The following is a 15,213-nucleotide window of genomic DNA, read 5'->3' on the forward strand; positions in this document are numbered from 1 at the left end:
AGCCAACCCAGATCAGTCAACCTCCAGCCAATTCAACAGAAGCATGAGCAAGAATGACTGCCGGTGTAAGTCACTGAAATCGGAAATGTTTGTTATGCAGCCTTGTTGTGGCAATAGCTAACTGATACAGATGGCTTCCCCGGCTAAAGGGAATCAATAAGCCATTTTAAGATAGCCTTTTCCTCCAAGTTCATAAAGAAATCAAAGCTACTTACCAGGCTCGCCTTTCTTCTTTGAACCAGACTTCTTCTTTGCAGGAGCCTCTTGCTTTGGTGCCTCCTGGCTCTGAAGCATATCTGCATTTTTGCCCTGGTTAGGAGCTGACTCTGCCTTTTTACCCTGATTGGCAGATGCATCTGCCTTTTTGCCTTGGTTGGGGGACCCTTCTGACTTTTTGCCCTGGTTTGGGGTTCCCTCTGCCTTCTTGCCTTGATTGGAGGCCCCATCTGCTTTTTTCCCCTGGTTTGCAATACCCTCTGCCTTTGTGCCCTGATTAGCAACTGAATCTGCCTTTTTGCCCTGATTCTGGGCCCCCTCCGCCTTTTTGCCCTGATTCTGGGCCCCCTCCGCCTTTTTGCCCTGATTCTGGGCCCCCTCCGCCTTTTTGCCCTGATTCTGGGCCCCCTCCGCCTTTTTGCCCTGATTCTGGGCCCCCTCCGCCTTTTTGCCCTGATTCTGGGCCCCCTCTGCCTTTTTGCCCTGATTCTGGGCCCCCTCTGCCTTTTTGCCCTGGTTGGGGGTGCCCTCTGCCTTTTTGCCCTGATTGGGGGCCCCCTCCGCCTTTTTGCCCTGATTCTGGGCCCCCTCTGCCTTTTTGCTCTGGTTGGGGGCCCCCTCCACCTTTTTGCCTTGGTTGGGGGCCCCCTCAGCCTTTTTGCCCTGGTTCTGGGCCCCCTCTACCTTTTTGCCCTGGTTCTGGGCCCCCTCTGCCTTTTTGCCCTGGTTGGGGGTCCCCTCTGCCTTTTTGCCCTGGTTGGGGGCCCCCTCTGCCTTTTTACCTTGGTTGGATGTGCCCTCTACCTTTTTACCTTGGTTGAGGGTCCCGTCGGTGTTTTTGCCTTGGTTTGGGGCCCCTTCTGCCTTTTTGCCCTGGTTCTGGGCTCCCTCTGCCTTTCTACCCTGGTTTGGGTTTCCCTCCCCCTTTTTGCTCTGATTCTGAACTTCTACCTTTTTGCCTTGATTGGGGCTCCCCTCTGCCTTTTTGCCCTGGCTAGGGGCCCCCTCCTCTTTTTTACCCTGGTTTTGGGCCCCCTCTGCTTTTTTACCCTGGTTTTGGGCCCCCTCTGCTTTTTTACCCTGGTTTTGGGCCCCCTCTGCTTTTTTACCCTGATTCTGGGCCCCCTCTACTTTTTTGCCCTGGTTGGGGGCCCCTTCTCCCTTTTTGCCCTGGTTCTGGGCCCCCTCTGCCTTTTTGCCCTGGTTCTGGGCTCCCTCTGCCTTTTTACCCTGGTTTTGGGCCCCTTCTGCCTTTTTGCCCTGGTTCTGGGGCCCCTCTACCTTTTTGCTCTGGCTCTGGGACCCCTCCGCCTTTTTGCCCTGGTTCTGGGACCCCTCGGCCTTTTTGCCCTGGTTCTGGGCCCCCTCTGCCTTTTTGCCCTGATTCTGGGCCCCCTCTGCCTTTTTGCCCTGGTTCTGGGTCCCCTCTGCCTTTTTGCCCTGGTTCTGGGTCCCCTCTGCCTTTTTGCCCTGGTTCTGGGCCCCCTCTGCCTTTTTGCCCTGGTTCTGGGCCCCCTCTGCCTTTTTGCCCTGGTTCTGGGGTCCCTCTGTCTTTTTACCTTGGTTCTGGGTCCCCTCTGCCCTTTTGCCCTGGTTCTGGGGCCCTTCTGCCTTTTTGCCCTGGTTCTGAGGCCCCTCTGCCTTTTTGCCCTGGTTCAGAACCCCTTCTGACTTTTTGCTCTGATTTTGGGCCCCCTCTGACTTTTTGCCCTGGTTGGGGGTTCCTTCTGCCTTTTTGCCTTGGTTCTGGGTCCCTTCTGTCTTTTTGCCCTGCATGGCTCCAGTGGCCTTGGAACCCACTGGGGGCACAACGACCATAGGCACCTCCTTTGGAGCGGTTTCCAAGATGGCAGCCTTTGAGGCAAGAACCTGGACAGAATTCACTACAGAACTGACTGCTGGTTCCACTTTTGCTACTTTTTTCTCTTTCTTCTTTTTGTCCTTAGGGGAAGAGGCCAGCTTCTCTTGGGGCATGGCTGGCACCGTGGCTATAGGGAAAATGACCACAGGGGGATGGACTGAAGTTGGAGCCACAGCCACTGCAGGTGGCCGCCCTGGGTCTTTGAGGAGGACGGTCATTTGAGGGGCTGGCTCGTGGTCAGGGATCTTCCCGTTGGGTTTCTCATCTTTTTTCTTGGTCTTTCCTTTCTTCTCCACCGTTTTCTCCTTCTTTTTCTTTTCTACTTTCTGATGATAAGTTTTTGCCATCTCCTTGCGCTGGTTGGCTAGAGCTTCTTCATAGGACGTCTCCTTCATGGAGAAGGTCGACACCAGGAAAATGCCAATGGCGGACACCACCATGAATCCACCAAAGACCACAACGCCCAGGGTTTGAGTGTCGTAAATGTCCATTCTGGCTTGCTTTCCGTTCACCTGCCAAACACAGACACACAGATTACTTTCTACAGAAACTGGGGTATTCCTTTTCCATTCCCATCCCCACCACTAAACTTAAGGTTTCATTAATTCTTCAAACTGATAAAGTCAAAGAAGAAACAAATCCAGGCAATCTCTGATGCCATACATTCTTACCTGCCCCTCCTTAGAAGCAGATACAAAGCACTAGAGAGATGGCAGAGGGAAGGTCTGTACTTGGGCATGTGATACCCTGGGGACTCAGAAGCCTCAATCACAATTCAAGATATTCCCCACCACAGGAGTTAAAGATGCACATGAGCACAAGCACAGGTCAAGAGTAAAACAATGGGGAGTACTGAGGACTGTGGCAAAAATGCCCCACTAAATTAGGGGGCAGGTGTCAACCAGGCATAGCTGAAATGTAAGCACTGTGCAAAAAGAGCTTTTTCTTTTTCATATTAGGCCAGAAATCTTTTTTACTCAATGTGAAATTGACAAATTGGAAAAATATCATGTGAGCCTGATATAGTAGGCAGTTAAACAGGCACAAGCAAAGCAGGAACTTGATAAGCCAGGTATGGAAGGTCATGAGTGTGAAAAGCCCCGGGAGCCTAGCAATGGACACCTGTAAGGTAGGACCTCACACCCCTAGGGTGACCTTTCCTTCCCTAACATATCGCAGGTCATGCACTTCAGACCCCGACCTTTCATATTGCTGGTCATCATGCGATTTGGACCCTCCTCTGACCCTTCCTCCCCTGGCATATTACTAGTCATGTGGTAGACCCCTTAGAGCAAGAACAAGGGGGCTGGAGAAAAGTCTCATATGATTCCCATATAAGCCCTTGCACAACCATTCCCTTAAGCATTAAGCCCCCAAGATGCATCAAATAATCTTAGGAACAAAGCTCAGGTCTGTTGACCACTGAGACAGAGTATTAGTCAAACTAGAGATAACATCCAGGCCTCAGTTGTGTTTCAGCTCCAGACCCAGAAAAGCAGCAAAGCCAGGCCAGGTGAGGCCATGGCTGACATCAAGATCAGCTATGGTAATGATCCCCTGCCCTAGCACTGACCAATCAGTGGAGACCATGACCCTGAGGAGACACTCCTGGAAAGCTGATGAATATTCTATTGAGATCCTCCCAAGACTTCCAGGTAAAAGACCATAAGACCAGAGGATGGTACCCCCCCCCCCCCATCTATGTCCAGGCAGCCTAGCTAGCTCACATCTTCCATGGCTCACTTCTCTACCTCTGTGACTTTCTAAATAAACTTTCACTTGTATTTCAGTCTTGGCTCTGAAGTCTTTCAAGGACCCAGGTCTAACATCTGGTGGCATTCGCCATTAATGAGTCAAAGCAAACATTTCTAGTCTTTCAGCTATATACATTCTGGCCAGCAAGCCCCTGGTGTGCCATCTCTACTCTGTTGCCTCCCTTTCCCTAGTGTTGATAAATACAACTACCCAGGGTCAGGAAACCTTTTCATTACAATTCTGAAAAGTAACCAAGAATTTGGTGAGGAAAAAAATGGCCTTCTGCCAGTGATAGCTGCTGAAAAGTTATGGAACCTGCAATTAGGAAACGGGAGGTACCAGTCTTGGGAGGCTTCCACGCAATAAAAGACTCCAGGTTTGGAATTTCACATCCGGAGGCTGCAAAGAGGGAGGGAGGAAAGTGTCACCAGCCCAATCCTCACCCTGGGGAGGGGGCCCTTTGCCCGGTGACACACTTCAAACCTAGAGGATGGATCACCCCTTCTTACTGTCCATGGACCAAAGTCCACAGAGTCAGAGGCAGCCTGGTCCACACTTTCTTGGCTGACAGGCCAGGCTAGATTCAACTTTAGTGAGAAACTCCAAGAGGTTTATTTATTTGGATACACTCAACTTTTAGCAACTAATTTTGATGTTAGCACATTCCCATCCCTCTGAACTAGAGTGAGAAACAGAGCCTAGCCCCCTACAGAGGATCAGCGATGCAATTAGTGAACAGAATGAGTGTTAAGACAGGTAGGTAAAGGAAAGCTGAAAGGGGGAGAAGAGAGAGGAGCAAGAGAGGTGAACGCCCCTCCCTGGCATAACCCCTCCAAATCTCTAGACACAGTGTCCAGGCTTGTCATTGGCTTCGAAGTTGAGATTCCTCTTTCCGTGGGAGTGGGAAAGGGAAAGAGAGTAGGAATTTCTAAACAATCATGAATCTAAATTTTGACCATAGGGCATTTAAAAGAAGGAACTGAGAAGAGAGACTGTTTTAAATGTCTCAGCGTTATGTCCTAAGAAAAATTAGTCATTGCAGAACAAGCACAATGCTCCACTGTGCCTTTCTAATAAAACCCTGCTAGGCAGAGGGTTCAATGTGCTCCTGACAGACACTTCACCCAAGTGCTTTCCACGGTGGAAACTGTCAGCTGTAGCTGTGATACTGCTCCTAGTCTACCACCCTGGGTCTGCAGAACCAAGTCAAACTTTTCATTCCGCTCGGAACCTCTGCAAATGAAGTCCGAGGTGGGCTCATGGAACCTTCGACCTGGGCAAGCAGATTCTGACCTTTCACGGTGCAACCCACAGCCAGGGCACTCTCATTTATGACAGTCAAGAGAGGCTGTCCCAAATTAGTCCTTCCAGGAACACACTTACAAGCTAAGTGTTGAAGAGGAAACTGCCTGCTTAGCCCTGAAGGGATCCACGAGTTGGGAAGGCAGGAACAAGAAGCCCTGGAATATTCTATGGTCAACCTCCATTTCTTGGTGAGCACCCACCAACCGAAACAACAGGTCCTCAGAAGGATCGCTCAGAACTTCGCCAACGTGGACACACTCAGGTACAAAAACTACTTTATCATCCCTATACTCAGTCTATTCAGATGACAGAATTCCTCGGAAAGAGCCCCCTTCTCCCGAGGCAGCACAACACCAGGGACGTGAGTCACCCAGGCGAAGAAGGCTCCATAAGCTCCAAGTGGCTTCCCAACAACTCTGCGCTTGAGGGGTGGTCTCCCAGGGAGCTACAGGGTCACCAGCTACTACAAAGAGAGCCTGTCCCTTCCAACCACTGTGGGGCCTGTGCAGCCTTGTGGTTTGGGTAGAAAAGCCAAAGTTGCAAATCAGCCTTGAATCTTACTCAAGCTAGGCAAACATGGGATCCAAAATATATTCTCTGCTGGGAGCTTAGAATCGGGAAAGGCTCGCTTGGGAGAATATTTCCCTCTGCAGCACACACAAGTTTATGTTTAATAGCAGTGTAAATGTGTCTCCCCAACTTATGCAGAACGAGTTGCTCTAAAAAGGAATTATATCCCCACTACTAATTCCTAGGCTAGAATTTTTTTTAAAAAGGAATTATATCCCCACCACTAATACCTAGGTTAGGATTTTTTAAAAAGAAATCTTTCACAGAAAAATACAAAGCCCTAGTCTTAAGGAGTAATACACTGAAGCATTTTAAGGCTAAGGCCGTATGACCACAAACAGCAGAGAAACCTAAGTGAAAGCCAGCCTTCCTGCTGCTCTGCAGGGTCAGCTTGGGTGGGAACATCATGGGAGATCCCGGATTCCCAGGAATGATAAAGCCAGTGATGCCTCACAATGTGCTCTCAAGATCAGCATTTGGGGTGCTTTGCTTCTGAAATCCCCACTGGGTTTCCCATAGGCCATGTCCAGGTTGGTAGAGAAGGTGTGTGCCTGCCAGTTTCAAGACATAATTGACATACAGCACTGTATAAGTTTAAGGTGTACAGCACAATGATTTGACTTACGTATATCGTGAAATGATTACAACAGGCTTAGTTAATATCTATCATTGCAAATCGATACAAAAACAAAAAAGAAAAAATTATTTTTCCTGTTATGAGAATTCTTACGATTTACTCTCTTAACTTTACAGCAGTCATCATGTCATTATATTATACATTACATCCCTAATATTTATTTATCTCACAACTGGAAGTCTGTACCTTTTGACTGCCTTTCTCCAATTCCCCCTCCCCTTTCCCTCTGCCTATGGTAACCACAAATCTGATCACTCTTTCCATGTGGTAAGTTTTTTAGTTAAGATTTCATACATAAGGGAGATCATACGGTATTTGTCATTTTCTGACTTATTTCACTTAGCATACTGCCCTCAAGGTCCATTCATGTTGTCACAAAAAGCAGTTCCTCCTTTTTATGGCTGAATAATATTCCTGTGTGTGTCCCACAACTTCCTTCTCCATTCATCTGCGGATGGACATTTGGTTGTTTCCATGTCCTGGATATTACAAATCGCTGATTCAATTTCAATGTCAACTCCTGAACCAGCTTTTGGGTTTGTGATCCAGTATATGTAATTCTCATTATTCCTTCCTCCAGCTTCTATTGGTTTATTTTGTTCTAACTTCTTGACATGACATTTATTAATTTCTGGGCCTTTTTTTTTCTTGTAGAAAATCTTTAAGGTAATAAATTTCCCTCTAAGTACTGTTGTAGCTTCACCCTACAAGCTCCAACGCATAGTATTTTCGTTACTGTTCAATTTTAAGTATTTTCTAATTCCCATATGATCTCTTAGATTTGTGTGGTGGCAGTTTCCTTACCTTTCCAAGCACGTGGGGGATTGAATTACCACTGACAATTACTCGTTTAATTTCAATGTCATCAGAGAATCTGTTCTGTATGATCCATAAAAATAATTTTTTATGTGAACAAGGATGGACACACACACACGCACACACATACACTAGTATGCATATGTATGTATACACACATAAATAAAACATTCATGAGATAGTAACTCAGTATTAATAAGTGGGATACACTGATATTTTCTATGCCATCAAAAAATGTTAAAAGGTTTTTCACAACCAACTACACTGACTTTGAGGCTCACAACAGTTTGAAAAACACTGATTTAGAGTATAATATTTGATGAGTTTTGTGAGACTGTGGTCAATTTTTATAAATACGTGTGTAATCTATGAAGTAAAGGGTTCCACTATATCCATAGTTGAGCTTAATAATCTTTTATAGAATGATAGTAATTTTTTGCCTGTTTAATCTAATAGTTATTGAGAGCTTTAAAAATCTCCTACTATAAACATGGACTTACCAATTTCTCCTGGGAATCTGGGAATCTGTGCTTTATTTGGAGGCCATCGCATTAAGTGAATGTGGGATCAGAATTGTTACACCCTCCTGATAAAGTAGCTGCTATTCCTCCCTCCCATCATCATGCAGTGACTGTCTTTATCCCTACAATAAATTGTGTGGGTTTTTTTTCATTAAAGTCTAGTATGTCTGATCATTTTAAAAGTTATTCCAACTGTTTTGGGGTTAATATTGACCTGGAATCATTTTCAATTTTTTACTTTCAAACCTTTCCGTGTTCATATATTTTAAGTAGCACTCTTAAAAATAGTGTACAGCTTAATTTTATTTTAAGACCAGTGTGTCAATTTGTCTTCTGAACGGGTACGCTTAGCTCATCAGTATCTACTGTGATTTCCTATACACTGGACTTACTTCTACCCTTACTTTGTGCTTCCTATTCACAATGCTTTTTCCTTTGCTTACTCTCCCCCACCTTTTTTTGCATTCTGTTGGACTATTTAAGTTATATCCCCTTTTCCTCTATGGTATTTAAAAGTTATACATTGCACTTCTATTTTTTAGTGACTATTAAAATTATAATTAAAATGATTTTTACCTATACATTTCCCCAACAAACATATTTGACCTCATTTCACCAATGCCTCCAGTCATTTCCCCAACAGACCTGTAGAAGGCCTGAAGTTTGGCAGCCTTCCATCTGACGTGAGCCCCTTTTCTACCATGGTGCACCCCATCCCCCTTCTCCATCACACACACCGTGACTTCCCATTGTTGTTTTGTTCCAAACAGCTCGTTTAAATTAGCCAAATGTTGCCCGGCCGGGCGTGGCTCAGCAGTTGAGCGTCGACCTAGGATCCAGGTGATCGGGGTTCGATTCCCGGTCAGGGCACATGCCCGAGTTGCGGGCTGCAGCCGATCAATGACTCTCTCATCATCGATGTTTCTGTCTGTCTCTCTCTCCCTCTCCTTTCCACTCTCTGAAATCAATAAAGATATATTTTTAAAAAGTAAAATAATTAAAAAAATAAATTAGCCAAATGTTTAGCAATTTACTTGCTCATCAATGCTTCTTGCATCTCACTTCCTTCTTTTTGGGTCCTCCCAAAGTATATTCTTGATGAATTTTCTCAGTCCTTATAGCCCTGAAGAAATTGAATGGATTAACTGAGTATAGATGACAGTTATTTTCTCTCATTGCTTTGAAGATATATTTTGTCTTCTGTGTGTTTTTTTGGGGGGGGGTAGTTACTATTGAGAAACAGGCTGTCAATCAATTTGTCATTTCTTTATAATACCTTTTTAAAAATCTTTTTCAATGTGTACTTATTTTTATTGATCTTATTCAGGCTCATTGTGCTGAGTTTGAGAAGTCATGTTTTTCATCAATTCTGGAAAACCCTTGACCACTTAGTTATTTGAAAATGTTCTTGCCTGTTTCTTTGTGATAGAACTCCTAATTAGACCTCAATCTCTCTGTGCTAACTCCTCAGACATCTGGGAAAACTCCTCAGACATACGTTCCACTTCACCAACTGTCTCTTTAGCTAAATCTAACCAGCTCTATAATTGGTCCTTTAACTTATTCTATTTGTTCTTTTCAAGCCATTCTGTTTTTTCCCCTACTATTATTTTTCCCATTAATGTTTTTCATTACCTACTTCTATGCCTTTAATAATGATTTTGTATCATATCTTTGGTGAGACTTAAACAACGGCAATCCTGCCTGGCACAGTTGTGGAGTTGTCTCTACAGAGCTGTTTTATCTTTGCTTCATTCAACCAGGCCCTACACTACTTTTTTACAACCAGCATGGACCCCCAGTTACAAATTCTCAGGAGACTTTGCCTCCCCAGCCTCAGGACAAAACAGATAAGCTCCACAGGTTACCACCCCTTGCCACTAGTCTCCTTTCATTGAGGGTGTGGACCTTCAAGGGTACAGGCTTTACTTGGGTGTATGAGGGGAGGCTCCTACTCCCCACCTTATACAAACCCCTGTCCCCAACTGGACATTAAAACCAAAGGCCAAAGACCCAAAAAGACTCTGGCTGACAATACCCCACCCACACCCCAGGGTTAATTTACTCCTGGATGCCAGTCACTCCCCTCACCCTTGGTTTATGACCTCTGGCAATCTCTTTTACTATCTTGTAAGCTCAGCTATGCTTTTAAAAGCATGTTTAGCCCTGCAGGTTGAGCATTGACCTATGTACCAGGAGGTCCCCATTCAATTCCTGGTAAGGACACATGCATATGCCTGGGTTTCAAGCTTGATCCTCAGCACGGGGTGTGCAGGAGGCAGCTGATCAATGAATTCTCTCTCATCACTAATCTTTCTATCTCTCTCCCTCTCCCTTCCTCTCTCTCCAAAAATCAATAAAAACATATTTAAAATAAAACAACACAACTGATTTGCTCATTATAACAGAAATGGAATTTTTAAAAAAATAAATAAAATAAAAGCAGGTTTATTCACTTTATTTAACATTTCTAAATGGAGAAGGTAATTTTCAGATCACCTGATCTAAAATTTTAATTATAATCACTGAATTTTTTTTGAATTTTTTTTACCAAGAGAAATGCTGTAACTAAAAGATGTAGTCTGAAATAATTTATTTGATGCTTTAATAGGATGCAAGTAACTTTCTACTTTAAAGAAACAATGCTACTCATTTTAAAGAAAGATTAAACACTAAAAATAGAAATGTATTCTATTATAAGCCTTTGCTTATTCATCGGCCATTTCAGATTCAATTTATTTCTATGCCTAAGGAAAAATAATGAATTGACAAGTTTTTGTATTTCTCCACAATAGTCTTTGGAAAAGTAGGTACATAAATAGACCTAAATCTTCTGAGAGCTTATAAGAAGGCTATAGGCTTTGCCTCATTTATGAAGACAACATGCCTACAAGGTAGGAATCAAGAATCCTGACTTCTCAAAATGGACATGAACAGTTAGAATGTGCTAGCCCACGACAGAATTCTAACTGCAGTAGACATCAGGCTCCCAGAAAGCAGGGACCAGTCTCTTCTTCACTGTATCCACCAAGCAAACCTCAGCACATCCACTGAATGAAGGCTCTACTAAATATGACATCAGGATAGGAGTCACTCATTTATACGGTTATAAAGATCATATCTAAACAGAAAAACACAGGTATCCTGGTAGAGGAACTTTGATGCACTTGGGGACTTTCATGCTTTTGGAAAGTGATTTCCTGGTTCTTCATGGTTTTTACACTATTGCCAATGTTTCTCTTTTAGATTTCATTTTCTGTTGTTGCTGGTATACAGAAATGCAATTGATTTTCCCCCAGCAACCTTGCCTAGTTCTAGTAACATATCTGTAGATCAAAAAAAATTTTCTACATATAAAAGCATATTGCCTATGAATCACAGTTTTTGTGCCTTTCTTCCCAATCTTTAAATCTTCTGCTTCACTTTTCCTGAATTTTGCACAGGATAGGACCTCCCACACAGTGCTAGAGAGAAGGAATGAGAGCAGACATCCTGTTTTTTCTAATCTCAAAGGGAAATTTAGGTGTCTTGCTATTTAGTGTGGTGTTTGCTATAGGCTTGTCGTAGATATCCTTTTTATTAGGCTCTTGGTTCTCTTCTTGGTTCAGTGTTTAAGTTATATTTTCCTAGAAATTTATGTTGTCAGAACCTGCAAAACTATTGCCATGTTGAGAGGTAAGAAAGAAGTCTTCTATCTATGATGTGTGGTACAGCACCCTCTCTGGATCTTTCAGATATTTTTAATGAACATCTATGATACTGACTTATTTTTATTTAGGACAAGTTTTCATAATAATCACTCATTTTTCTAATGCTGACCACATCTGTAGTGAAGTTCCATCTTACATTCTTGATATTAATTATTTATGCCTTTTTCTTGGTCAATTTTGCTTGATATTTGTCAACACTATTCATCTTTTGTAAGAATAAAGTTTTGGCTTTGTTGAACTTCTCTGCTGTATATTTGTTTCCTGTTTCATTAATTCCTTCTTACTGTTACTTCCTTCTGATTGGTTTAACTTTATTTTACCTTCTGTAACTTCTGGAGAGAGATGCTTACTTAGCTCATTTATTTTTATCTTTTCTTTCTTAATGTATGTTTTAGTTTAAATACATACATTAAAGGCATATATTTAAGGCAAAGAAATGAAAACTAGATCCTAGATTCCAAGCTGTTTCTGACCAGAGGTGGTGTTTAAAATTGGTGTTAACCACTCCACTGTCTTGTATTCTGACAGATCTCTCCTCGTTCACGGTGCTCTGTACTCTGTGTTCAGTTACTCTTAATGAGGGGCTCCTCACTTTCCTCTATAAATTACACCTGGGGGTTCACTGAGCCTGGAATAAAGGTGCAGTCCTTCAAAGATCTGTTTGCTTGTGGCCTGAACCAAGAGTGCTATTTTGTCCAGGTCAACTCTAAAATAAAGAATTTAAAAATCGGCTTGAGAATTTATCATTTAGGTCATGGGATCTACATGAGGGGCAACTTGTGAGTTCAACTTCACACCAGGCAAATGGGCCTACTTCTGACTTGCCTTCAGCCCGAATGTATGGGAGCCCTCTGTGGTTCCAGCTCTAAGCGTGAAGGTCTTCTGTCATCCTGCCCCCTGTGCCCAGAGAGTGCCATCAAAACTCAGTTTGCCCAGTTCGCCAAATGCCCTCAGGGTTGTGCTTGCAATCCAGGGTTATTCCTCATGGAGATTTCAGCTTCCTGTCTTCCTCAGTATCTTCCACATCTTTCAGTGCTTTCAGAAGATGTCTGTATGTTATGCAGCAATTGCCCTACCCAGCCCCAGTCCGATCACGCAGGCCACCCTATCACCAGAAACACAGTGCCCCTTCCTCTTTAAGCTACTGACATTTAGCGATGTTGTCACTCCTAGTCAACACAAATCCCAGCCAGCCAAGCTCTTGGAAGAAAAAGGAGATCATTTCTGTTACATGACAGGAGAAATGACTGTGCTAGGGAGCCTTCCAAAGCCAAACCTGGATATATAACAATCCAGGAGGGGGAGAGCCTGCAGTGTCCTTATACCACCAACCCTGGGCTCTGCACAGGATTCCAGGAGGTGTGCAGATTTTCAGGTTAGAAACTGTGGGTTAGGGCTGAATGACCTCTGCCACCCAACTGCTGGCTCCTTTGTTTTTAAGAAATCCACTTAATATTCCAACACTCAGTACATTAACCTGGGCGGGGAGGGGGTCTGAGGAAAACCTCAAATCTCCAGATCAGAGCACTGCCGGGCTCCTCCCCTCACTTAACTACAGTGAGAGGAGCGGCCTTTCCGCTCAGATTTGTGATTAAGAGACGGCAATAAAATCTGACCCTCTTTCCAAGCCTTCTGCAAAGGCCCATCTTTGATTAAGGAATTCTGCAGCCAAATCTTCCCATCTCTCTAACAAGGGCAACTACGGCATGAGAGTTAGTTCTTATTAACAGCAATGGTAACTCGAACTTCATTCTGGCTCATTTTTAAAGTCAGCCATTGTATAATATATTCCAAGCTCTCATATATTGCCGGTGGGAGTACAAATTAATACCAGCACTTTGGAAAAAAGTCTATCACTCTCTTCTAAAGCTGAGCCTATGTCTCCAGGGGTCCCAAGATCCCACTTGTAGGAAGGAAATGTAGACACGTGGTCAAGACTCTGTATTTTATAATATATTATAGGGCCCGAATTAGATACTATCCAAGTACTCATCTGTAGTGAAATGGATAAACTGTGATGCATTCACATGACGGAGTACTACACAACAAGAATGAACTAGCCCAACAGCATGAATGAACCCCACACATAACCAATGAAAGACCCAGGAGGGCATATGCCATATGATTCCATTTACATCAAGTTTAAACGCAGGCTGAATGAACCTGTGTGCTAGACAGAAATCAGGACAGCAGATATCCTGGGGGTTGGACAGCAACTAAAGGGGGCACAAGAGGAGCTGTGGCAGAGGGTGGCAGGGGGTGTGATAATCTTTGATCTTCACAGATTTGGCTAAACAGGGTGCTTAGTTTGTATAAGTTATTTATACAGGGGTGTGCAAAAGTAGCTTTATAGTTGTGAGCATGCAAAACAGAGTTTATTCTTACATATTTTTCCAAAGGAACAACTGTAAACCTACATTTGCCCACCCCATATTGATCTATAGACTTATGACTGTGTTTTCCTGTGTATGTATTTTACTTGAGTAAAGAGAAAAATAGTACACATATGCCAACCTTGGTAGAGAGATGATCATGTGGACCTTGAAGGAGGAGCATCTTTAATGACTGGAGAACCTGTTACAGCACTTTCACTCCTGCCACCTCCCAGGCCTTGCCTGTGCGCGGGTGCACAGACGATGTTAGCTGGAACCAAGGTCAAGGCAGGCACCGTCCCAAGACCCTCACTGTCTGTGGCCAAGCCCACTGTGCCATCCTTCTCAGCAACTTTTAAAAATCAAACTGTTCAGAGTAAGGCTCAGGATCTTCCAACTTAAGAGGGAAGCGAGGGAACACAGCAAAGAGTGGCTAGGCTTCAGAGTCATGGCTGAAGGTGACCTTTTAAATCTCCCTTGACACATCACTAATGAGACTTTCTATTCGGGGTGTCAATAATTCACTTATTATTTAGCACTGACTCCCTCCTTCCCTCCATCATCATGATTACTATTAAATTCTGAAAATTAAGATTCTTTCTAATTACTACAAATGTCTAGAACTCACAAAGAAATGAAAATGTATTCAACAGAAATAAAGCTACATCTAATTCCTATTCGGGATGGGTCTTAACTGAAGAGAAAACACTTTTTGATGTAGTTGAGTTGTGCATTTTAACGACTGAATGAGAAGTTCCAGAAAAACATACCAGTTGAGCTTACGGCCAGACGAGTAGGTCAGATCCTCTGGTCAGAAACAACTAGGAATTCTAGGATCTATTTTTCATTTCTTTACCTAACAGCAAAGTAGGAAGAGAAGAGGAGAAATGAAGGATGGGGGCTAGGCCTGGAACGGCCTCTTACCAACCAGACCACCTGTCCCAATAACTTTCCTATACTCCCGACTTCCGCTGGCAAGTCCTCCCAGAGGAAAGAAAACCACCGTGCAGGGAGGCAGGAGGTGCATCTCAGCAACATTTCTTACTCCTCAGTCTGACTAAAAGAAGAGAGAATGGAATCCCAGCTATAATGAAAGAATTGTCCCTCCTATCACTGAGGAACACTGGTGCCACTAAACACAAAGTCTACCTCTCTTCAGAGCAAACCAGCTTTGTTCATACCAAAAATAACTTTGTTTTCTGGTGAGTGTGTCATCATTGACATGCTCAGTTACTCTGCAAGCCCCACCTGATGCTCATCAGCTACACAGGGAAATACAGAAGCGAGCTGCCAATTCACAGGGAACTGGAGTAAGGACCTGGGAAGAGCCCAGACTGGTGAGGGATCCTGGCGCGAATGATGCTGCAAGGGCAAAGACGACAAAATAAGTTACATATGCAAACTGTCAGGTGGTGGTAATCAAGAGAATTATCACACAGAGAAGTGGGGC

General features: G+C 43.8%; 1 protein-coding gene across 3 annotated transcripts in view; it reads right to left on the reverse strand.

Annotated features, from left to right (window-relative positions):
• RRBP1 (ribosome binding protein 1) overlaps nt 1–15,213 on the reverse strand; it is a 55,875-nt gene that overhangs the window by 34,816 nt on the left and 5,846 nt on the right. For all 3 annotated transcript variants that reach the window (XM_081149653.1, XM_081149652.1, XM_081149651.1), the window contains exon 2: nt 216–2,589. In XM_081149653.1, coding sequence (XP_081005779.1) covers nt 216–2,568 — 2,353 coding nt within the window. In that variant the 5' untranslated portion in view covers nt 2,569–2,589. The remainder of the gene's footprint in view (nt 1–215; nt 2,590–15,213) is intronic.

The sequence above is a fragment of the Miniopterus schreibersii genome, assembly GCF_964146895.1.
Source record: "Miniopterus schreibersii genome assembly, chromosome: 10".
Lineage (NCBI taxonomy): Eukaryota > Metazoa > Chordata > Mammalia > Chiroptera > Miniopteridae > Miniopterus > Miniopterus schreibersii.